The 23,523-nt window shown below is 41.9% G+C and overlaps 1 protein-coding gene across 1 annotated transcript in view; it reads right to left on the bottom strand.

Moving 5' to 3' along the window:
• The window catches only part of BRF1 (BRF1 general transcription factor IIIB subunit), a gene marked incomplete at its 5' end in the record, with an annotated part of 167,324 nt that overhangs the window by 108,220 nt on the left and 35,581 nt on the right, over positions 1 to 23,523 (bottom strand). The window contains one exon of the mRNA XM_084286979.1: positions 16,792 to 16,965. Coding sequence (XP_084143105.1) covers positions 16,792 to 16,965 — 174 coding nt within the window. The remainder of the gene's footprint in view (positions 1 to 16,791; positions 16,966 to 23,523) is intronic.

Raw genomic sequence — 23,523 nt, forward strand, 5'->3', positions numbered from 1 at the left:
CTTAATGGCCTTTGCTAGAAAGTCCAGCAGTTGGTTGTGTTCAGGTTCCCCTTGTAAAAGGCCTTTAATAGGATCACATCAACCTGTATCACGTAACGCAGTGATGGAATAAAGCTGTCCCAAGCCCTTCTGTAGCAGTTGCAGGTGGGCACATGCCTGCAGGAGCCCCTTTCAATCACCAAAAGTGCACCAAAGGGTGCCCTTGGATTCAGAAAGCAGGTAGGAGAGGCACACGTGTCCCACAGCAGCATATTCCTGTTGGCCAGCAACCCCCACTCTTGGCAGGTGAGGACGCTCTGCACTCCCAGTTACCCAAATCCACAGAGCTCTGGTGGGAAACCACGATCATGGTGGCTTCGTGCACGTGGCCAGCTCCCTGCTAGGGCATGGATGTGGCAACGCTTCCACAAATGCCACCAAACTTAATTACTGCTCAAAGCACGTCTGATTAAAGACACTGCTCCAATCACCCACCTGCCTTTGTAACACGTCTTAAAAACAACACGGAGCTGTAAGCTCGGTGTTCAACGCTACTTTATCAGCCTCGCTTGGAAGTCAGTACAACGTGCCACTTTTACGCTGGCTGAACTCCACAAAGCGCTCTGGTTTAGTCACCTTTCAATAAAAGGAATCAAAAACATGGAGCTGAACTGATGCATTGTATCAATGGGTTGGGGAAGTCTCAACCCATGCTTTCACTTTAAGAAATGCCTACACTAAACATAAAAAAAATCCTACATCAGACCATTAGCCATAGGAGAAACCTACATAAGTAGTAACAGCACAGTACACAATTTGCTATCTCATTAAGAATTTATGTTTTCTAAATCAGACTTGCATTGCAGTTCATAAATAACAGCTTATCCCAAATGAGTTACTAAAAAAAGCATTTTGCCAAATAAAGCTTAAGGCATTTTGCACAGGTTATGCTTTAGACTACTGCTGTAAGAGTATCTGAGGGACATTTATTTGGAAGTGTGTGGGCAGAAAACTCATGTTACTTCCTCAGACAGCTCGCCAGGTATCTTGGGATGCAGCAGCAAACACTGGCAAGAGAGTTAGCGTGTTTGAATTGACCAACCTGTGACAAGACATGATATGCAACCTTGTCTTCACTTCTACTTCCCAGCAATGCACAAAGGAGAGATTACCACTAGCTGTCACAGTCAGGGTGAGAAGATATCTTCACTACCTGCGAGCCGAGGCTCAAGAAGAAAAAGATGAAGGAGGAGGGGGAAAAAAAAACAACCACCACCAACAACTTAATAGTTTTCCTAACTTAAAATTGATATTTTATAGTTTTAAAGTACCTTTCAGGGTAAGGGACAAGTGATACATCACGCTTTGAAATGGATACAGTTCTCAGCATGACACATTCCCCTTCAAGGACATAAAACACCAGATTTTAAATTTAAAGCAAATTTATGTCTTGAAAAGTTGTCCCCAAAACAAGATTAAATTTGGTCCTTGAGCAAGTATAACACTGCAGGTGGAGGGAGGAGTTCACATATCAGGGCAGAAAGACAACATATCTGAGATTTTAAGGTAGCTAACTTTTCAGAGAGTTCAATTACTACAGTAAATCTTCATGATGATCTATTCAGCTGGGAAAATACAGTCACAGGCATTTGATACACTTTCCACTTTATCTATATGAAAGGCTGGGAAAATAGAAGTTTCTCCTTTGGAATCAGTTTTCCCCAAGAAAATGAAAGGCATAGCCCAGAGGGACGCTGGGCTGTGGTTCAGGACACTGGGTTTCTGTTTCCAGTGCTCCCAATGCACTGCAAAACACATTTTATCCTTCTATCTTATGGTTTTTATATCTAAAAAAAAATAATAAAAAATAGTTCTCCCTTCCTTTAAGATAAAATGCTTAAATCTTCTTAATTATCTTACTATTATAATAAACATTTTCACTCTGGGGCTCCCAAGTATCTCCAAAGGGTCAGAGAAAAGAAGCTGTCAACTGTATTTTTGGTGTAATCTACCATTAGTTAGCTTTATGGTCAATCATTATTTTTCAGACTATCTCCTTGCCCTTGAGAGACCCAGGCTATACCCTGCCTTAATGCAGTGCTTTAATATAACTGGTGGGTTATGCAAATTTGCCCACCTGTCCAAAACATGCAACGAGGGCTTAAGAGCTAAGTTACTCACTGAGTTCCTTATGATGAAAATAGATGCAATGCATATCGGATATTCACCCCCAAGTATGCCAGTTCTAATTTCCACAGATCTGTTATCCAAAACACATAGCTAAGGAGCTCTTATATTAACTCTGCCGCATCCCTTTATTCCGTTTAAAATTTGAGTTTTGCACCAATTTACTAAAATCACTTTGAACATACACGTACCAAGTGTTTTAAAAAGGTAAAGCAAGAGCCAACTCCTTGTTATTGGGTTACTCATGTTTATGAAGGGATCCTTAAGGAGCAAAAGGAAAACACTTTCCTGGGGTGAGGCATGGGGTGGGGAGAGCAGGGCTGGAAGTGGCCAGAATACACATACAAATGTCCTACTGAAAATTCAAATCCTCAGTAAGCAGTCTGCTGCAATTCTCTACTTGTCATGGATATTGCAGTTCTGTTGACATTACTGTCAATATTTACTTCGCTTAAACAGGAACTCCCACAGCATCTCAGTACAATGCTGCACAGAACCAGTTAGCGAACACAGTGAAGGTAATTTACTTGCAAATGCCATTTCTCACATTCTTAAAAGTTAACAACCTTCATTAAATGGTTTTAATCAAGATGGAAAACGAGGAATATTTTCTTCAAGTGTCATTTTAACTTTTAGCCCTGTATTATCTTCTGAATGCCGTAGCAATGGCAAGCACTTATCTCATGTCTCCCTTACAGCACAGAGGCTGCTCTTTCATTATCAGTTTTAAGAAGCTGTAAACTTATCTCAGCTGCTGGAATTCTTCGCCAGAAAAAAAAAAAAAAAATCAGTAGTGATGTACATATCATCTGCCTCTGGGAAAATAAAAACTGCCAGCGATATGCTGGGAAAGATCTCTTTAGACTCCTTTCACACAGTCTTGCAGCATTTTTATTGTAACCAAGCAGTGTAATTTCAAATAACATTCTGCAGCACGCTGGCTGCAAGCGCCTAAAATACATCTCTGCTCCGAACAACAACTGAGAGTGCTATTGTGGGTCCCGTGTTTACAGCTGCTTGCTGATTTTGTCATATTTGCAGAGCTTTCAAGAAAAACGATAACTTCTTTCCCCCTACTGCCAAGACGTACAAATTCAGCGCAGACTTCTGATAAGCTCAGCACAACAGCACCAGTGAGCCTTCAGAACCTGCTCTTTGTCACAATTTTAGCTAAAAATATGGTTGGAAAGGTATATTCCAGGGTCTTCATGAAATCACAAAAAGGAACAGTGTGCAGGGACAGGACTCTGATGTTTTGGGAGGCAGCGTGCTGCTGGGTGCCCGAGGGACATGCGTCTGCACCATGGTACTGCCCTGCTGAGCAAGACACTTGGCTTCACCTCTGTGCTTCCCTTGCTCTGATATTGGGAGATGAGGATTGTAATGCTGACCTCCTCCACTTAGCACTGTAAATTTTACCCCTCAGCTAGGAGGGAGCAAACTGGAGTTACAGCCCTGCTGCCAGAACTGCTTATGTATTGGGTCATCGCAATCTTACATAATAAATACATTAAAAAAAAACAAACAGAGGAACAACCCGAGAGAAAAGTATACACCCTCTCAGCCAAAAAGCCTGACCATTCACCTAGAAAAGCTTCCTCTTTGCTCTCCTCCTCACCCCACAGCTGTGGTGCTTGGGCTTGCACAGCACCCACAGCTTCAGAAGGAGAAGGGCCATGGCCAGGCCCCGACCGCTCCCTCGGCCTTGACGCCCCTCGGGGAGTGAACCCCGGCCTGCTGCTGCTCTGGGAGGGCCTTCAGGCACCAGCCCCAAAAATCAGCAAGCACCTGCCCCTGTGTTGCCCACCAGAAGAGAGATGAGATGGTCTCTGTGCAGGACTGGCCAAAAAACAGAACAACTGAGGAGGGCAGCGCGGAGGCGCCACAGGCACGGTGTTACCAACCCATGAAGTTCAGGTGGCAACCTGGCTGATGGCATGGGGGACATGAAGACATGGCCTGCCACAGTGCTCAAAGCCAAACTGCTGAGAAATTACGATTGAGATCTGTGAGGTAAGCACAGAATTGGCTGGGCTGCCAGGCTCCAAGGGCTGTGACGAGTGGTACAAAGCCCATCTCGCAGACAGTTACTCCAGGCACCCCTCGGGGCCAAGCTGTCTTCACTCAGAAGGAGACGCCAAGGCAGAAGGCACCGCAGGCAGGTCTGCAATGCCATCATGCTGGGGAAGCAGTCAGTGCACCAGGAGGGAGGTCATTATAAAAGCCAAGTTCAGAGGAACCTTCGCGACTTGGAGAACAGGGCTGGCAGGCACTGCATCTGCCTTTGAATTTAAGAAGTCTTCTGCCTGAGGCATTACAACCCCTTGCTACAGTGCAGGTGGGGACTGACCGGCTCTGAACAGCTCACAGAAAAGGATATAGAGGTCCCCGTGGACAAGGGGAGCAGGAGTAAGCAGCACACTCTTCCATCAAGAAAGACCAAGCACTGTCTTTACCTCACGATGGTGTGCAGAGAAGACCGAGCCAGATTCTTCTTGGACACGGTGACAGAACAAAAGGCAACTGATGCAAGTTGCAGCAAGGCAAAATCTGATTAGATACTAGGAAGAAAAATATTTACCATGAAGTGAGCAAAACACTGCAATACATAGTCCAGAGAGAGTAGGATATGTCCGTCATTAGAGACGACCAAAACTCAGCTTGAGTAGGGCTTCAGTGATCTAATGAGGATGTGAGTGGAGAATTGGAGCAGATGATCTCCAGAGGCCACCTCCAATCTAAATTATTCTGTGATCCTACAGAGAGCACAGGCATTGTCTCTTCTGCATTTTCGAAGTTTCAAATACATTGCCTATGTAAGCATTTCCCTGTATGCATCCCACCGTCTCTGTCTGCTAGGAAACTGATGGAAAAAATCTCTATTTTCTCTTCCCTTCCACCCTAGAGCCCTCCGAATACGTTGGTGGGAGGGATTCTTGTGAACAAATACTTTTTTCAAGCAATATTTTTTACAGCTTCTGTTTTTGACACTGTCCTCTGCTTCTGGATGCTGCAACTCCTCAGCCAACATTCTTGGCTCTTGATCATGCTCCCAACTTTTCCAGTTGCAACAGTAGGAAAGTGACTTGCTTACAGCTCCACTGGGAGGGCTGCCAACATTATCAGCAAAAAAACAAGGACTGGAGCACCCTTGTTTCATCACTGAATGACTTCAAGAAACAGCTGAAACGATGAAGCCATCAGTTCCAGGACTGGGGAATGAATAGAGTAGCAACAAATGCTTGAGGTTTTTTCTTTGCCACAGCAGAAGTCTAGATTCTAGGTGGAAGATAACAAGTAGAGATGGATAAATATAATACTGAAAGCATACAAAAGTATTTTTCAGCTGAGAAAAGTGTTATCTGAATATGCACTGGAAGTAATTATTGGCAATGAACTGGGTCCTCCAGATGCAGTAAGAATGCAGTGATTTGGGAGTCCCTAAGAAACAGCAGCACAGATGTAGTCCATCTGTTGCATTCCCTAGAAGACTAATCCTTTAAGGACCAGAAATTGTCATATAGAAAAGAAAATTTAACTTAGATCCTGCAGAAGGTAATGGCACTCACATGGGAAACCCAAACTTTCAACTCCAGATAAGTACAGAATAGGATGTTCTCCAGTGTCAGGTACCAACTGAGATCCAGCAGCTGAAAACTCCATATGTTTCTTCAAAAAACTTCCTTGGTAATAACTTACAATTATTTTATGACTTTTCCCTCAGCTCCCTGAAGATGAAGGATGGCCCACTGGTAATTTCAACAGCACATTTCAAATGGAAATATTCTCAGCACAGACTGCCCAGCCCTTTTGCCCAACAGTAAAAGTCACAGAAAAGAGCATCTACAGCCTCACAACCTTTGGAGCTGAACAGGCAGAACTTCATTACTCCGAAGGCATGGCTTCATTAGGGAGAAAATAAATAAACTGTGTTCTTAATGCAAGTTAGCTAAAAGGGGACAAAATCCTTGCAAAGTAAGGGCACAGTGGTAATTTCTCACAAACCAGCGCGTTCAGGCAACGTCTCAAATTTTCTGCAGTCTAACCTGAACCATCAGCTCTTTGTTTGTCCCACAATGGGGCCACACAGTACAGTACCTGAAGTGACAATAACAACGTTGTTTCCTCTTGGAAACTGCAAGGCCAAAAGGCTCTCTACAAGCACAATAAAAAGTTAAAAGGACCAATTACAGAATGAAAAAAAAACACCACCACAATGGCAGAACACATAAAGGTGAGAAAATCTCCTGACAATAAGACAGAGGCAATTTCTGGAGTGGTTTGTTTTTGTTTTTCTTTTTGTTTTTTAATATACTGTAATATATTTGTGTATTTCAGTCAGTACATGTCACATTGCTGAATATGCCTTTTTAATGCCTCATTTTCTCACCATATTATTTTTTCAGCTTATATACTTAAAAGGTTTTCTCCTCTTTCAAAACTTGCTTTTCATCATTAGTAATTTGTATGCGGTATGAGAAATTATATTATAGATACATTTACCGTTCCTCCCTGCTTATCAATACAAAGAGAATTTGAAGAGCACTGATTTCTACTGTCTAGGAATAAAATCTTATTTTTGGCAGACAAGATGCTCCACCATTGAAGAAACAGTTATATATCTCCATTTAAAAACACAGATTAGCAAATCTCATAGCACTTTACCAACACATGCAGTCAAAACATTACTGATACTACTGTGTTTCTCCCAAACTGGAAGGATGTTGAAAACTTAAATGATTCACTTACAGCTGATCTAAAGACAAGAGCTCTGCAATTTATGTTTTATTGTCAAATGTTTAAAGGATCAAGTCTAAATAAAATACACAATACACTAGCTTCAAAGCACACATTATCTTCAACATCTTATTTCCAATTAGCAAGTCAAAATAAAGAAGGCATGGGGAACATTTGGCTTCAAATGCAGAGCTTGGAAGAAATCAAGATTTTGGATGTTTGGGTCTCATTTAAGACTCCCATTTTCCCCAAACTACTGAAACTGAATAATATGGAAAAATTCTCTTTCTCAAGGGGGAAAATAGCAGCTATACCACCATGTGACTGGGTATTACATCATTCAGTCTTACAACAATACTGAGCCAATCTGGCAGTTAAATTTAGAAGATATTCTCTTTCTCCTTTGAGGAAGGACACGGACTTGCCATAAAGGCAGGCTAATAATGAGAAGGTTAGGAAAGGCTCAGCTCACAGTTATACTTGCCATATTACAAAATGCTAGAAATCCTTGATTGCATTTCCAGTATGAAGCTTGCGTATGAAGATTACAGCATGCAAACAAAATCCTAGTGACAAACATCTGAAGAAATAAGAGAGCTCTTGAAGAGTTTTTTTTGTTTGTTTGTTTTACTATTTTTTAAAAGGCTTATACTTTATTAGGATCTAAGAAATCATTCTCAGGACTACTTCCAAGATAGAAGGAAAGACCAGTATGAAAATGACTTGTGCTTTTCCAAAACAAATTCAAAAGGTAACACTGTTTCTCTGATACACCTTTACTTTATTCTTAAAACATTAAGAAGTGCAAGACAAAAAAAAAAGTGTAAGACTTAAGAGGATGATGAAAGCAGAAACAGTTTTAGAAGACCTCAAGTTAAAGCAGTATTTGCAGACAGCGAGCATATTAGCGCTTATAGCTTTCAATTCCGTGGATTTTATTTACCCTATTTTGTATTACCTATCTTAATTAAACTATTTAAGAATATGAATTTGCCTGCTAAGGCATCATTCTTACTGCATTAAAATGCAAATATACAGTCTTCAAAATGATTTTAATGGAAGAGAGCATTTAATTTTCTAATTGATTTCCAAAGTATTAAAATGCAGAAATCATTAGCGATGGCTACAATCAGGAATATTTTTCAGCGAATGCATCAAAAGCATTAACAGTAATTGATCGTGTTTGCTACCAGGATTTATTTAGACAAAGCATCAGGTAACATTTTTTTTTTTTTTCTCCTTTCAAAAAAGGGGAAGGTGGGGGTGCACAGAAGGAAGAGGAAGCTTCTCCTCCACATCCCTCACCACATCCAGCATATCCTCTGACAAAAGCAATAACGTGCTATACAATGACCGGCCACACCACACCACTTTGTATTTAGCTAGTGTTTGCAACGTATTAACTCCCATCAGGGCAAAACGCTCCCCATTTATAATGCTGCTTTTGCTGACATCAGCAGCAGAATTCAGATGCAGGGAGAAACTTCTGAATTAAGCAGAGCCAACCCAGTCATTTCCTCTTTTAAACAAGCTTTAAGAGATTGTTAAATATTTATTTTCACAACCATGCAAGGACTGCTGAAGGTCAAAGACATCAGAGGTGGGATCCCCTTCCTTATCGCCCCTCCTTTGTATTTGTTTCACTTGAAGGAGGCCCCTCTGCCATCACATTTCTCTCCCCTCATCCATCACCCCCTCTATCCACCCAGAACTCGCCCTGCCTTCCCTCACCTCATTAGCTCCTGGGGCTCTGCCACCGTGTTTCAAAGCCTCACCCCCACTCTGTGCTGCTGGTATCTGAGGGCTGCAGTCCCCAGCATTTGTACCCCACTACTGCCAACGCCTCCACAGCTTTCCTGTTCTTGTTTCTTTCCTCGTTTTACCTCCACCACGGGAATGTCTCCTCAGTTCAGAAACCCCAAACTGGAAGCCACTTACTAAGAGGGCAGACTATGCAATGAATTTAAGCAGACTGTTATTGCATGCATAAAAAATCTGGCACAGGTTCTTCTGCTGTAAGTATTTCTGTGCTACACGAGGCCCAACGCAGTGACAGAGCACGGGGCTGCCAAACAATAAGCATTTGTTCTACCTGCCCATAACACGACTCAAACCCACAGCAACAAAGGCTTCGGTGGGCCTAATCCAGAAGTTTTCAGAGCAAAGCTTGTTCCTTCCTTCCCAAGAGGGACAATGACTGCTGGCTGTGTCCCAGCACGGACAGGTATGATGGGCAAGGGCAAAGTACCTGCAAAAAATTAAAACAATCTAGGTGCAACAGCTCTACTGCGAGCAAAAGCTCTGTTTTTAGCAGTCACATCCATCAGTGTGCTTGGAGAAAGAACTGCCTAGAGACAGACTTGAAACACTCTGCTCTGTAAAGCAGAGAAAAAAAAAGGACTTCTGCAGTCAAATTTCAGAAGAGGATTATTTTGACCTTTACTGCTCAAAATTTCACTTGAATGGGAAAAACAGAAATAGCAAAACTATCAAAAACTGCCTAATCTTTATAGGCCATCTTGTGACCCTGTCCCCCCCCTCTGTCTCTGCAGACGCTTTGTTTAACGCTGCATTATGGAAAAGTTGACAATTTGAGCCACCTGCTGGGTGCCAGCATCCTGAGGGGAAAAAGTTGGTCACTCTTCCACACAGAAGCTGTGAGAATTTTGACACCGCATTTGATGAGAGCGGGACCAGGTGTCCCCCGCACCCGCCAGCCCCAGAGGTCAAACAACTTTTCTATCCTGCGTTAGTAGCAAGTTCATAAAAGAGCAGATTTTCAGAGTGTGCAGTTCTTAAACAAAACGTTAGCCTCAATACACACAGACATGCAAAATTACAGTCCTCCTGCTTCTTCTGGATGATATATTTAGAAATCCTATTAGCTGGAGAGATCAACATTCTTATCTGAATTTCCAGGATGCTGTAACATGCGAAATTAGAGCAGCTCTCTTAAGTGGGTCAATTATCACTACTGCACTTACAGCAGCTTTTCCCCTCCCTCCCCGCAGCATCCATAACGGGCATTAAGCAGGAGAATTGACACAGCAAGATGGTGAGTTGACACACTCCACAATGTAAGGCTCCCTTCCCTTCTTACATTCCCAAAATCTTAAAGGAACAAAGAAAATCACCCAAGTAATGAATCTCCACTTTAAAAATCATGGTGTCCCTCTGGGAAGCTTCAATAACTTTCAGAGGCAGGACACCCTGGGGGATAACGCTGTTCGCCAGTCACACTCCTTATTTTCCTGCCACTTGGTATGACTCAGAAGTGAAGTTTTTGGCTTTTTTTTTTTTTTTTTTTTTTTTGTCCCTGAGGGACAAGAGGAGAAGCTGAGGGCCACTCAGCTTCTGTTCCTCTGGGGCAGAGCCATTCCACCAGTCTGAAAGGCTTCAGGTCATTTTCTTCTTGAGCTAATTCTCATTAAAAGACACTGCAAACCACCAGATACACGTGGAACAAAACTGTGCGTTAAATGCAAGTAGCCAGCAACATTTTAGATACTACAAAGACATTCACAGGGTACTGAGAGGAATAGCACAAGGCCTAAGGGAAACACAGGCTCTTCTGCCTGGCAAGATACCTTTCAGTGAGGCAGCTCCAACTGTCCCAACAAGTCCAGCAGCTCAGGGCAGCACCAGGAGCAGCCCCTGCAGTGTGGGGATGAGAATGGAGCTGGCTCACCTGGAAGACAGAGGACTGGCCCCAGATGACTGCAGGTGGACAATGCTTCTCAAACAAGCACCCATATGCAATAGCTAGAGCAGTGGCCACAGATTTTCCTCCCAAAACAGAGTTAATCTCTCAATAGCATTTTGTATGGGTTCAGATTCATGACAAAAGCAGAGAGAGAACAAGCCTGCATACGGCATCAAATGAGCACATGGAAAGGAAAACGTGTCCATCCTTGCCATCAATGGGAAACATTAAACATCCTCTCAGAAGCGTACTTGCATCTATGGCAAAAAAAAAAGTGTGAGGCAGTATTGTCAAGTGAAAAAATATGATTTTTTCATATACACGGAAAAGGAGACTGGATATGCTGGCTTCAGGTCATGAGTCCTGCTGTTGAAATCCAGCAGTCCCAACCCTGGCTGGAAGAAAGGGTTGGAAAGGCTGGAGAACCAGAGGAGAAAACAAACGGAGGTGCTGTTTCTAAACAGCACCTCTTCAATTTAGCTGAAACTAAATTTCTGTTGCTATACCGGCCTTCTTCATTATAACTCTAGCACTTTCACCTATGGTATCAAAAAGGAATCACACAAGCCACATACTACAAAATACATGAGCTCTTTGGAAACAGATGCAACTAATATGGGACAACAAGAGCTGCACTGTATTTAACGTGACAAGTTTTCATTAACAGGGTGAGACTCTCCCAATTAAAATCCAGCCACAAAAAAAGCTTGCCAATTTTAAAACTTCATTCTGAAGTGCAGTGGACAAGGCTATTCTAAGACTAAGTCCTAGCACCTTTCTAGGAAGTAAGACCACAGCATCTTTTACCACAAAAATAGTCTAGTGAAATGAAGCCATTTGCTTTGGTACATATTACATGCATTTTTAACTATACAATTTAAAATCAGTTTTTAATATCTTATGCCTTTGTCAAATTCAACACTTGGGCAAACCACATTTTGACCGCAATCATATTTAATCAAGAAATCAGTGACTAAAAAGACTGTCCATAAGCAAAGAGAAATAGAAACTATTTTTATTAACTTCCCTAACTAGAGCTCTGAAATTTTGTTGATTAAAGAAAATCTCATTTCAAAAGTTAACTTTTTAATTGGGAACATTAGGGCCTGCTGGCTTCCAGGAAGCTTAGCAGAGGTCAACAGATTGCTGGAGATCTAATTTTTCATTTCTAATAAAGAAGGAAGTCTTGCCCTTTTCCTTGCTAAGATGGACCTTGAAGCGTTAGCAGGGGAACAAAGATGTATCCATCAAAGGCTCTCATGGTGAGGCTGCACAAAGCCTCCCATGACAGTATGGAAGCCAACAGAACCTGACACTGCTCTAAAGGAAATTAGCTGAACACCTCTTGCAAAATCCAAAAAGGAAGAAAGGTTCAGTGGCTACTGCCTAATCCAGGAGAAAAGAAACCAATTCCTTGCTCCATCTCAGATTTTCTGGGTAACTTTGAATGTGTCACTTAGCTTCAGTTCTGCACCTGGAAAATGAAGATAAATACTCTCAACTTCCCTTACTGTGACATGAAAATAAACACATTAAACTGGGAGGCATTCAAATAGCTTGGCAATAGAGTGCAAGTACTGCAGACAAATAGGAAATAACAAAGTACTGCCCCATTCAGTGAAGAGATGCCCAGGTTTTTTTCCCAAACCCTTGCCTGCTGGCATCCTGCATTGCCTCTGTGATCCTTCCTCAAACAAAAGGGTGGCTCGGGGGCAGAGGAAGCAGGGGAGGAAAAGTGCCTGACACTTTCTAACCCAGCACAAGTTTACACACAAGAAACCAAGGCACCAAACTTTCTCCTGTCAGCCTTAAACTCCCAACGCTTACATTTAAGAGGTTTTTCTTGAATGTTTGGCAGAAAGACTCTCCATGAACAATCCAGAGAAAAGGTCTCATTTGGCTACCCTGCACTGACCATGGGAGGAGCCCACATCTTTCCTCTGACTACAAAACACCACTGAAGCCATCTGAATAACATGGACATCAAGCTGAGAAGGCTGCCCAGGGGGAAAAACCTGCCCTGAACTTACCTCTGCAGGCAAACACTGGGATATTTACACAAGATAGCTGGTGAGGGAACTTTGTGAGGACTCCTCTCATGTGGAAAAGGTTTTATTTACTAAGGTCTAGTATGACAGGATTTGGTTTACAGCTAAGGGTGCATTTTCCAAAGAGCATCAAAGGGGAAAAAAAAAGGGAAAAAAAAGGTGGTGATGGAGATAAAAGGTATTTACCATGCAAAATGTTACTCATAAAAAGCCCAGGTGGCAGCGTTGGAAAATATTACAAACAGAACTGTGGACAGTCGTACAGTTTTTATCGCAGTTGCATACAGTAAAAAGGATCACAAACAAAATGAAATGTGCCTCGATTTAAACAAACCGATATCCCACCTGGAAAGCCCTAGCCAGCCTCCCATTGTTTCTGGGTGACCCCGGGGCAGCCGCAGCCTGCGGCCCGGCCTGAAGCCACTCCAAGCGCGGCCTGGCGCTTCCCAACTTCTCCCTCCGGGAACAGCAGGACCAGCGAAAGAGCCCTTTGTTTCCATTCAAACATATGTAGGGGTGGAAAAGCTGTTCAAAACATTAAAGAGAAACAACTGAGGACTGTTACTATTCCAAGAAACAAATTACCAGCCCTAGCCGGCAGTGCCCTGAGCGCTCGCAGTGCCAGCTGAAGTCAGATGTCGCTGGAAGTGCTCAGAGCTGCTCAGCCCCGGCAGACCCGATGGTTTAAAACCAGCAACCCCTCCATACAGGTTTTTATTTTTTTTCTTTTTCTCTGACACTGATTACACAGACACGTTTTACAAAGAGAATAATAAATTAAAGCTTTGAGAGGTAGCTCGCCCAAAGGATGAAACCCCTCCCAAATCCAGCTAATGGCTAGCGAGCCGTCTTCCTTTGGAGCATTACCACTGACAAGTAACATAAACAAGGTAAAGGAAAAGCCGTGTCAAAGTTACTGCACTGTGGGTTTCTGTGTCAAATAAGCTAAAAGCCATCAACTGATGTAAAATGAACTCGGATCTCAGACGAAGTGTTAATCTTTCCAAAGAACTGTAAATAAAAGCTGTACTTGTAATCATTTTTGAAGCTGAAAAAAATAGTTCTATAAGTTAAAGAAAACAAACTGTTATTTGTATTACATGAGTATTTTGCATTTTGCTATTAATTAAACAACACATAAGAAACAAGGAGAACTTAATATTTTTCTGTTTCAGACTGAGGTTATTCAGGCATAATTCCGACTGCACCAGCAGACTTGGCTAGAGTTTTCCTCACATTTTCACAGAGGCTGGCTGGCAACATGTACATTATGAAAAAAAGAATAAGCAGATATCCACGTAAGATTAATACATTCCATTCCCTCAAACTGAGTTCAGTGCAGACAATTAAATCCTGTTCTCCCTCTCCAAATGCTTCCCACTCCTTTGGTCCTGCCACTGCTGAGTGCACGCCACCATTTCTCATCACTTCAGCCCCTGGCTATATTTGAGTATAACTCCCCAGGACACATACATACTTTGCTCCTTCTGCCATCATAGATATATTTATTTTAAATGCATTGTCTTCCATTTCAAAGGAAAATCTGTTCCCATCGAATCTCTCTTGCCTCTATGACTCCAGTCACTCCACTCACGCAGGCCACCCAAAACCAAGGCATTATCTTTAAGCTCCAAAAATGCTGCTCTTTGCATCTTCTTCTGTGTTATCTCTTTCCTCTAAAATATGTTCAAAGTCTTTAACTTCCTTTTCTAAACTTCTCCCAAATAATTTCTTCATAAGAGTTCTACATCCAACACAATGACAATGAACATTTTAAAGTCTATAAATCTTCTTAGCAGTGTTATATAAATCTAAAAGTGTTACAAATACTGTATATATTTTGTACATCACTCTTCTCTTTATGTGCTATCCTCTACTGATTTCTCCACAAGACCAAAACCAATTGCAGGTTTATTACCCTGAACATGCATCTTTGTTCTTGCTAAAGCATCTCACCACTTTGCCATTCTCTATACCTGCTCTTGGTCTTTCTTGCTGTGGGAGCAAGTCTGCCTCCTATAGCACTTCTGTATATTGACAGATCTAGGCTGGAAACAAATGTAACACACTGATAATGACCATCATAATTAATCTGTGGAGATGAGAATGTATTTTAATTTCAAAGGCTAGCAATATGTACCTGTCTCTCCCAGGTTTTCAAACTTCTAATGAAAGGGTAAGAAACCAGAAAAGCAACATATGATTCAATGTTCAGAATCTGTAATCCGGGATTTGTTTTTGCACTACACTGGCCTTGAAACACTTTAAAACTAAATCGAGAAAAACAAACCGGCAGAACACAGGCAGAACCTGAACTCACTCTCCCAAAGGATCACAGTTACATTCTTAATATCAACAACAAAATGAAGTTTGATTTCAAAAAAAATCAGCACTAAAAGAACTGAGCCATAGAGTCACGCACTATCACATCTTGATTCCCAGGTCACACAGTAACCAAGCAGGTAAAGATGGAGTTTTGGGGGATATTAATATAAAAATACAGAGCCTATATTTATAGTCTTATTCATAACATACTTCTACCGTTTTATATGCAAGATTACATAGGAAATGACCTATTTTTAACAAAAAAGGTGGAAAAATTAATTTAGGTATTTTTTAAGTGTTGACCAGACCAGTATGTCTTGCACATTACTGAGATAGAAGCTGAAATACTTAAAAAGATATGTCAAACAAAAACGGAATTATTGTTTGTTTGTTAGAAGAGTTAGACATACTTGTTGCACAGATAGCTGCTGCGTTACAATGTACCTACTTGCCTATTACAGCTCTTAGTGTTCCAAATACTTTTATCACTGCCAATTAGGAAAAATGGATTTGTATATTATGGTTAGGCTATGATTTAGTAATATCAGATAATGACTATAAATATAAAAATGTGACATGGGCATAAAAAAGTGGCAATGCTTCTAGCTGAACACTGTCTTTACAGTAACGGAGTTATACCATTCAAAAGTTTGCACAAGATACATTAGAAAAGATAAGTGTAATAGGCAAGCCTTATTTTAAATTCCATTATTCCTGCAAAAATGTTTGTTTTTTAACATATAAACACGATGACTACAACATTATCAGAAAACACAAGTTTTAAGATAAAGATCTCAAAAGTAAAAATAACTCAGATCCTAAAAGGAAAGATAAGCTGTTCAACTGCTAAAAGAAATATAGAATGAAAACAAGCAATCTAGAAAAAACATCAAATAGAATACTGATGATATGCACAAACTGCTTTAAAGCAGAAAAGGACAGCTAAAATAATACAGAAGTAATTGCTTGTATTCTCTTGGGTTCATGATACTAAACTCCAAATTGCAGTTACTGCAACACAATATAAAAAACATATATAAAGCAAATAAATTTGAATACCCATCAGTATTTAAGTTTATAGGGATTTAAAAGAATATTTACAAAACAAAAATATTGATGTCTAGAGCAATGAGTACTTACTTGCAACTCTAACCCGTGCCATCTCCAGCCATTGACTTCCTGCATGATCTTTAAGCAAATTTCAGAATTTGTCAAATGTCTTTTCCCCCCAACCTCAATCATGTTACCGTCCTTCCCACAAGCATTAAAAGAAAGATATCCAAGTATCTTGTTGGAAAACCCAGTGGAATTAAGATCTGGTTTTTAATGCTGACGGTGCACAAGGCTTGGGGTTAATTTTCAGTTGGTTTACTTTCTGTTTTTCCTTAATAATAAAAAAAACAAACAACTAGCAAAGCACAAGAAAAAACAGCTTTTCACTAGAAGAAAATGTTGAGAAACAAGAAATTAAGTTACTAAGGGTATGCAGACATAAATTTATGGATCCTTGAAAATAATACTACGTATTTAGAAAGGGAAGAATTTTACTTGAACCACAGGAAAATATCCCACTCACTTCATTATACAAAACCAACAGACATAAAATTAGGTCCTAAACACTTACCTTTTCAATTTTATTATTTTTTTTAAATTATCTAGCTGATTTTTTTTTTTTTTTAAATGATCTTAACTTGCTAAAAGTATGTTTTTTATTGTCACTGCTTGAACAGTGAACTTTTTGCCCTCCATCATAGGTGTGTTACCTAGGGGACCGAGTGATAACTCTCAGATTGCACAAGCGTGAAAGGATACGAGGAGTTCCTTCTGTTCTGCACACCAGGTAGAGACACGCAGCAATTACATGGGTCATCTTTCTCCCCCGGGTTAGGTGCTTGCTCACAGCCATCTTGAAAAAATTAAAGGCGGTATCCAGACAGTGTTGATTCAGTTGAAGCTGGTTTCCCAAGTGGTGAATCTGCCGTTTTCCTAGAAAAATTAACAAGGAAAAATAAATTCTTAACAACTTCATAACTGAAGTGCTTTTCAGGGTAGGGTTTGAATACAAAACCAAGAGGGTAGATTTTGGATTTCATCTCTGTATTAAATACAAAAGTTAGAACACAGCAATGAATCAAGTTCCAGGGAGCTACATCATTGGTGGGCCAAAAAAAAAAAGCCTGGATTTGCACTCCTAAACCGAAATGTATTCAAGCTATGAGCCCTGGAAAATGAAGTTGCAAAGATCATTCCAAGAGAGGATCAAAAACATTTTCCTCAGAAGGAAAGATTACACCCCCCTCCCCAAACACAGTTTGAAAATTGGCACTACAGAGCTCAGCTTTTGAAAGCATCAGATCATGTCAGATTTGATGTTAGCGTGCAAACAAATGAGACATTTTGCTTCATCTCTCCAAGAGCTGATGAAGTTTGCAGTTCCTCTGACCACAGCCTAAGCCCATAAGGAAAGGGGCTGCTCTGAGAGCCGGTCTGTGATCACCACTGATAGGGAGGCACTTCCTTCCTCCAAACACTTTCACAGCAGTGCCTTCATTTAAGGCTTGGCTGCCAGACTGCGGAGACTCGTTTGTGGCTCCAGGAAAACAAATGGGCCTTCACCCTTAAACAAAATAATAATAATAATTAAAAAAAGAGTGCTTCGGATGATTCATTGCAGGAAGCAGTACAGCTGCTAAGACAGATGTGGAAAGCAAGATTCAGTTCATTCTCACAAGTCCAGCTATAAAAAAGTGCACCGAAAAGACAGCTTAAGAAAAAAGATGGGGGGAAGTCATGAGGAAAACAGTACTGAAGTTCCTCGCCATAAAGGGGTCAGACAGCACATCAAGAAAAATCCTTTAATTCAACGTGCTGGACAGATGTTTCCAGTATGCATATTTACAGGAAACACTCATCTGTTCCCTTCAGAGATGTCAGAAGCAGCTTTGCTGAAGCGGGCACAAAGCTTGTGTGTGCCTCAGCAACCCTTCCTGCAGAAAGCGATGGTGACTGCACAACACTTACCCCAACAACGCCTGCAAACACTGCACTTCTTAATTTTATGCAAATTTCCTACATAATCATCACTAATAACATGGTAAAATGGTTAACCTCTGAACAACCTCCTGCCGACAGCGCTGGCTCGACTTGGCTTTAATAAAGAGTGACTCCAGAAACCCACCAGGGCCGGAAAAACTCTGGACGAACAGAAGTTAGAGCAAAGCTACCGCTCCTGCTCTCTGCAGGAATGGCAAATGGAGGAGATCTCAGTGGTGAGCACACAGTCACTTGGGGCAATCGGGTACAACACATTTGGATGAAGAAGTAATGACAGGAAGGATACGTCACCTTCCACAGGAGGTACTGGGACAAAAAGCTACCCAAGAGTATTCCAAAGCCCATTAAGTGAATTGCTTTTCCATTAACATCAGCAGGCACTGGACTGGTGGCTTTGATGCCTTAGAGTCTCAAATTCATACACATCTCCCCACAATTAAGACACTACCTAGCGCTCTTCCTCCCTGAGTTTTATTTCACAGTCGACGACGTGTGCTCTGAAGCAGGCTCTGGGTTTCTACAACCCTCAGTGAGCAGAGGCCAGTGGGGATCAGCGAGGCTAGAAAAGGTGCCTCCTATCAGTTAAGCTTCCTATTTTATCCCCCAACTTGATCCTGAGAGACCCACCCAACGGAGCAGAAGGCAAGACATGAGCAGGTCCTGGTCTGGCAGTGACATGCAGGCAGAGCTCATGCCCCAGGTCTCCCCCAGTTTGGAGACTGGGACCCCATCTTCAGCCACCCTCTTCCCTTTCCTCACACAGGAAAAACAAAGAGCTGTGGACATCCCCAAAGCTTACAGATCCCCCCACCACGGTACAAAAGCAACGGCAGGAGCTGTGCAGCTATCGAGCCCCAGGATGAGGGGACAGACTGCAGAGATTCCTGCTCTCCAAACTTATTTTTCAAGCAGAGCCACACTGGATCCACCTTGCCCAGGCCTCTGGGCCAAGAGAACAGACAGGCAACAGAGAAAGAGCCATCAGAAGCAATCCACCATCTGACAGAGCACGAAGCACGGGCAAGGAGAGGCAAGGAGATGCTCCCCTGTGGTTTTTGACCCCAAGGAGTCCAAATGGAGCCCATTAGGGCTCTTAGGTCAGAAGTGCCTTTCACTGGTGGTGTTCTCCATTCTGGTCACGCTTCGTCAGGCTGAGATGAAGACACAAAGAACTGTCATCTGTAGAGACTTTATGCACTACGTGTAGATGTACAACCACTTAAAAATAAATGAAGAAATAAGGAGAGCTGACCACACCACTGCGCCTCCCCCAGCTTCAGGAGACCCAGACCGGAATCACCTCAGCAGCGAGAGCACTTCATTCCCTCCGACTCAACGTCTTCAAAGTCACAAAGGCAACTAACAGGAAACAATTCCAGAAGTTTTAAAAGCAAAACTCGGACAACACTTGAGTAAAGCTTTCATAACAAACACAAGAGCAGCCAGTGAAGGGCCACCAGCTCTTCTGAAGGCTCCTGGGCTGAAGGCAGAAGGCCTGCAGGGCCAGCCTGGCTCCTCAGGGCGGTGGCACCCGCGGGGTGCAGCCACCACACAAAAGGTGACAAGGAAGCCATGTCGCCACCAGGGCAGCCCAGGGCACACACCAGGGACCAGCCCAAGTGAGCTGGGGATGCAGAGCACAAACTGGACAAGCATCCCTGAGGGGTATTACCCCAGCACCCCCCTGGCCTGTCCCCACTGCAAGGCATTCCTCCTCCCAGGAACTCCCTTCCCATACAGGCAGAGCTCCACACCTCACGGGGCACTCAATAACATCGAGAAAGGTGTTTATTTTTTTTTTCCCCCCAGTCTTTCCCACTATCTGGCCTCACCCCCAAGCTACCATTAATATTCTCTGAGTATTTAACCTTAATTTCAAATGTTGAAATAGAATTCATCGTAATCCATCCTAGGCAAATACTATGCTTGTTTGAATAACGTACACTTTTTTAGCTGAGCTTTTCACCCAGCATCAATATTTTAAAATGCAATTAATTTCGGGGTGGCCAGTCATTGTCTACGGACAAATACCAAAGAGATCCGAGAGCCCAGAAAGGTACTCATCCCTGTTAGGAAATGCTATTTCATTACGTGCCATACACAGCCTTCTGCAGACTAGCAAAGGCTTTAGATCTGTGTGCTGGTACTTCCTCAAGCTGCTCTGCAGTATTGTCAGGCAGACAGCTTGAGCAAAAATACGGCTGTGATTCTGCCAGTGACCCCCCCAAACGAACAACGTTACGCAGAACAAGCAGCAGCATCTTAGAAGCGACATGTGTCTCGATGACTAACTTAGTTTTGTCCTCATCTGCTACAGAAGAGGGATAAATGTACTATTTATAGCACCATCGGCTAAGATAAACATTTACATTCGGCAACCAGTCTCCTATTTACCAAAGGAAGATCAAAAGATATGTTGGGTTTCCCTCCTGCCCTGAATTTAACATGACAACAAATTTCTATTTTCCTGGTATCTTATGCAACAACAGCAACAACAACAAAGAGCTGAAAGAGTTACCAATATTAACTGCATTTCTGGATTCCTACACAGGGAACATCAGATCCCTTGTACTCCTCCTGGTTCCTCTACAAATTCAAGAAGCATTTCCACTCAAAAGGTAGCAGCCAAGAGAAGGCAGGTATCAGCTAAACAGTTTTTGTGCCAGTACTGCAGTAGCAAACTGTTGTACAGTGCCCTCAGCTCAGCCAGATGACAACCGAATGGAAATCACAAAAAAGCAATATACTATCTGTTCTGCCAATCTCGCCAATTTGGTATTTCCAGAGCTGAAAAATATAGATGTTATATTTTATTTAACTATAAGTACAGCAATTTTGCTCTGTTGGCATGTGAAGAGCAGACGTTTGCACTTAAGAAAAAATAGGGCATAAGAAAATAACTCATCAAAACAAATTCTCTATACAGCACTCCAGATAGCATCAAGAAAGACAAATATGAACCGAGACCAAACTCCCATTCGTACTGCCGGTCCTCAACATGAAAAACCCTCGTAGGAGTGCGATGGTATCTACAAGGCTGCTAAGCATTCAGAGAGCCTACCGCAGCAGTACGGGCAGTGCAGGGAGGAACTGCCGAGAAGCTGCCAGCCCTGGGGCTCAGAAGATGAGTAATTCCCTCCAGCAAACCCACGATACTGCAAGCATGTCCACCAGCCCTTGGATGCACTTTCACTCCCCCTGCTCCTTGCTAGCCGGGTGGCATTTTATAGCCTGCTATTTCGTGTTCTTCTCCTGACTATCTCTGGTTTGCTCTACGCTTACCAGCATGGCTTCAATCAGCCCGAAGTGCTGGCTGATGCCCGTGCTGCTGGTCTGACCATATGGTCCCAGCGTGCAGCTAGCTGGTCCAGCTCTCTGCAAGGATGCAGCAAGCCTCATGATCTCAGCCAAAACAGTAGGAATATCCAGCATCGCAATGCAATTTATTAGCAATCTGCTCAACCCAGCGTTCACCAGATTACACTGCAGTGTTACAAACTCATCAAATAAATTGAATTGCTCTACTGGCTGGAAAAGAAAAGAATTTACCTTTAAACCGCACCATGCTCTGGGTTATAAAACAAAATGCATGACAACTTTCTGACTTTCTTATCCATTATACCCAGTAGAACGATAAAAAAAAAAAAAAAAAAAAAAAAGCTTGAGAGGACAACACAAAAAACTGGCAACTACCATCCCAGTATTATAAAGTAATATCATCATATGAAACAGTCATAAATGCATATTGAATTTTTTCTAAATTGCAAGACAAGACGAGAACAAGCAGACGAGACAGAGGTAAAGCACACCCCCATTATGTACGTTTTTTGTGTATCAGTAGCGTGCAAAAATAGCTTCCTTTCTTGGGCCTTACAGGTCATTGACAGAACCTGGGATTTCTTTTTGAACCAGAAGAAGTAGTTTATAAGATCAAAGCTTACACTTCATGCTGGCCTTGCAATTTAGTGATGGCATTCAAATGGTGTCTGTATCTCTGGGAAAAGGACTAGGAACTGTCTTTTTAGAGGCTGCACAAGCCCATCAGCAAGGTTACAAAAATCCTTCCCCTTCCCTCACCAGTAAAACAGTAAATTTATTTTCCTTTAAAGAGTAAAATAATAAAAAAAAAAGTCTAGAAACAACAGAAATTTTATGATGTTTAGGACAGATACCAAGCAGTTCCCATTTACTTCTCTAAGGCACATCATACTGGGCAGGGTGAGGAATAGAGAAAGAAAAAAAAGGAAGAGAGAAAAAGAAGCTTGCATTTCTATAAGCAGCACATAAAATCAAGTTCCCAGGCTACCAAGTAGTAAAGTTTATCACGCTCCTGAATCTGCATCTACAAACAAAAGGCCCTTTTCTGGTTTTAGTTCCAAGTCTACTAAAAAAAGTGTTTCTACTCATCCAATTCCCAGCACGCTGAAAGAAACAAACACTCTCATCTCTTCTCAGCTGATGCCAATCTCAGTGCTTTAGACACGCACGTAAGCCTCAAACCAAGAAGTTCAGATAGGACAGCTGAATTCCTCTGTCCTTTTAGGTCAGAAAATTTACACACTTTGGACAGAGGAAACTTGTTATTACAAAATAAAATGTAGAGGTTAGCAATCACTGCCACAAAAACAGATCTGAAGAAAAAACTTGGTAATATTAAATGCTTACACAAGTGGCAGCTGATAGCAAAACTGCAGCTCCATTTTTTTATAGAAGCAAAATAGAAAAATGGGGAAAAAAAATCAGACCCATTCTTTACAAGCAATTTTCTGTCTTTTATGATCTCGTTACTACAGAAACATCTTATTCTTTTCCACTCTTCAAGAGGGATCATACCTTTTTTTGGATCCCTTAAAAGTCAGTTATGTCAAGTAGCTGCAGCTATTTATTACTCTCCTCTGGCTTCTGCCTGCTCATCCGCAGCTCTTCCCTCCAACCAACGAAGGCCGTACTGCTGCTATTTCAAAGTAGCGCTTTTTATAAGTTTCATAAGTTTCCAGGGAAATAACAGGCAACGCACAGCCAGAGCCTAAATGAATTGTTATTACAATACTAAACTGCATCATCAAAATCAAAGCATAAAGATTTCCTCCCCGTCTGCTATTTGCTCGAGGGGCTCTGGAAACTAATGGTACCTGAATTGGGCGATGGAGTCGTGTTAACAGCACTAATCCTTTTCTGCAAAAAGGGATTGTTATGGTAACAAACACTGGATTCTATTAAAGGAAATGATTTGGGTGACTTTTACTTGGGTATTCATTTTCCGAATCTGAATTACTTTATTGACTGAATTTTACGTGCAGATTTCATTCTGCATTTGGTTTTACGCTCCTTTTATTTTCTTGCTTGGAAAAAGCTCACCAGAAGAACTCCCTGGAAAAGGAAAAAGAGCAGTTCTTATGTGTGGGTATCCCTGCATGCTTTGTCATATCTTTCAATTTCAGTAAGTCCCAGCTCAAAGCCTGAATGAATTTCCTGCTCTTTGCTCCATGC

The sequence above is a fragment of the Netta rufina genome (genome assembly GCF_964035555.1).
Source record: "Netta rufina genome assembly, chromosome: 5".
NCBI lineage: Eukaryota > Metazoa > Chordata > Aves > Anseriformes > Anatidae > Netta > Netta rufina.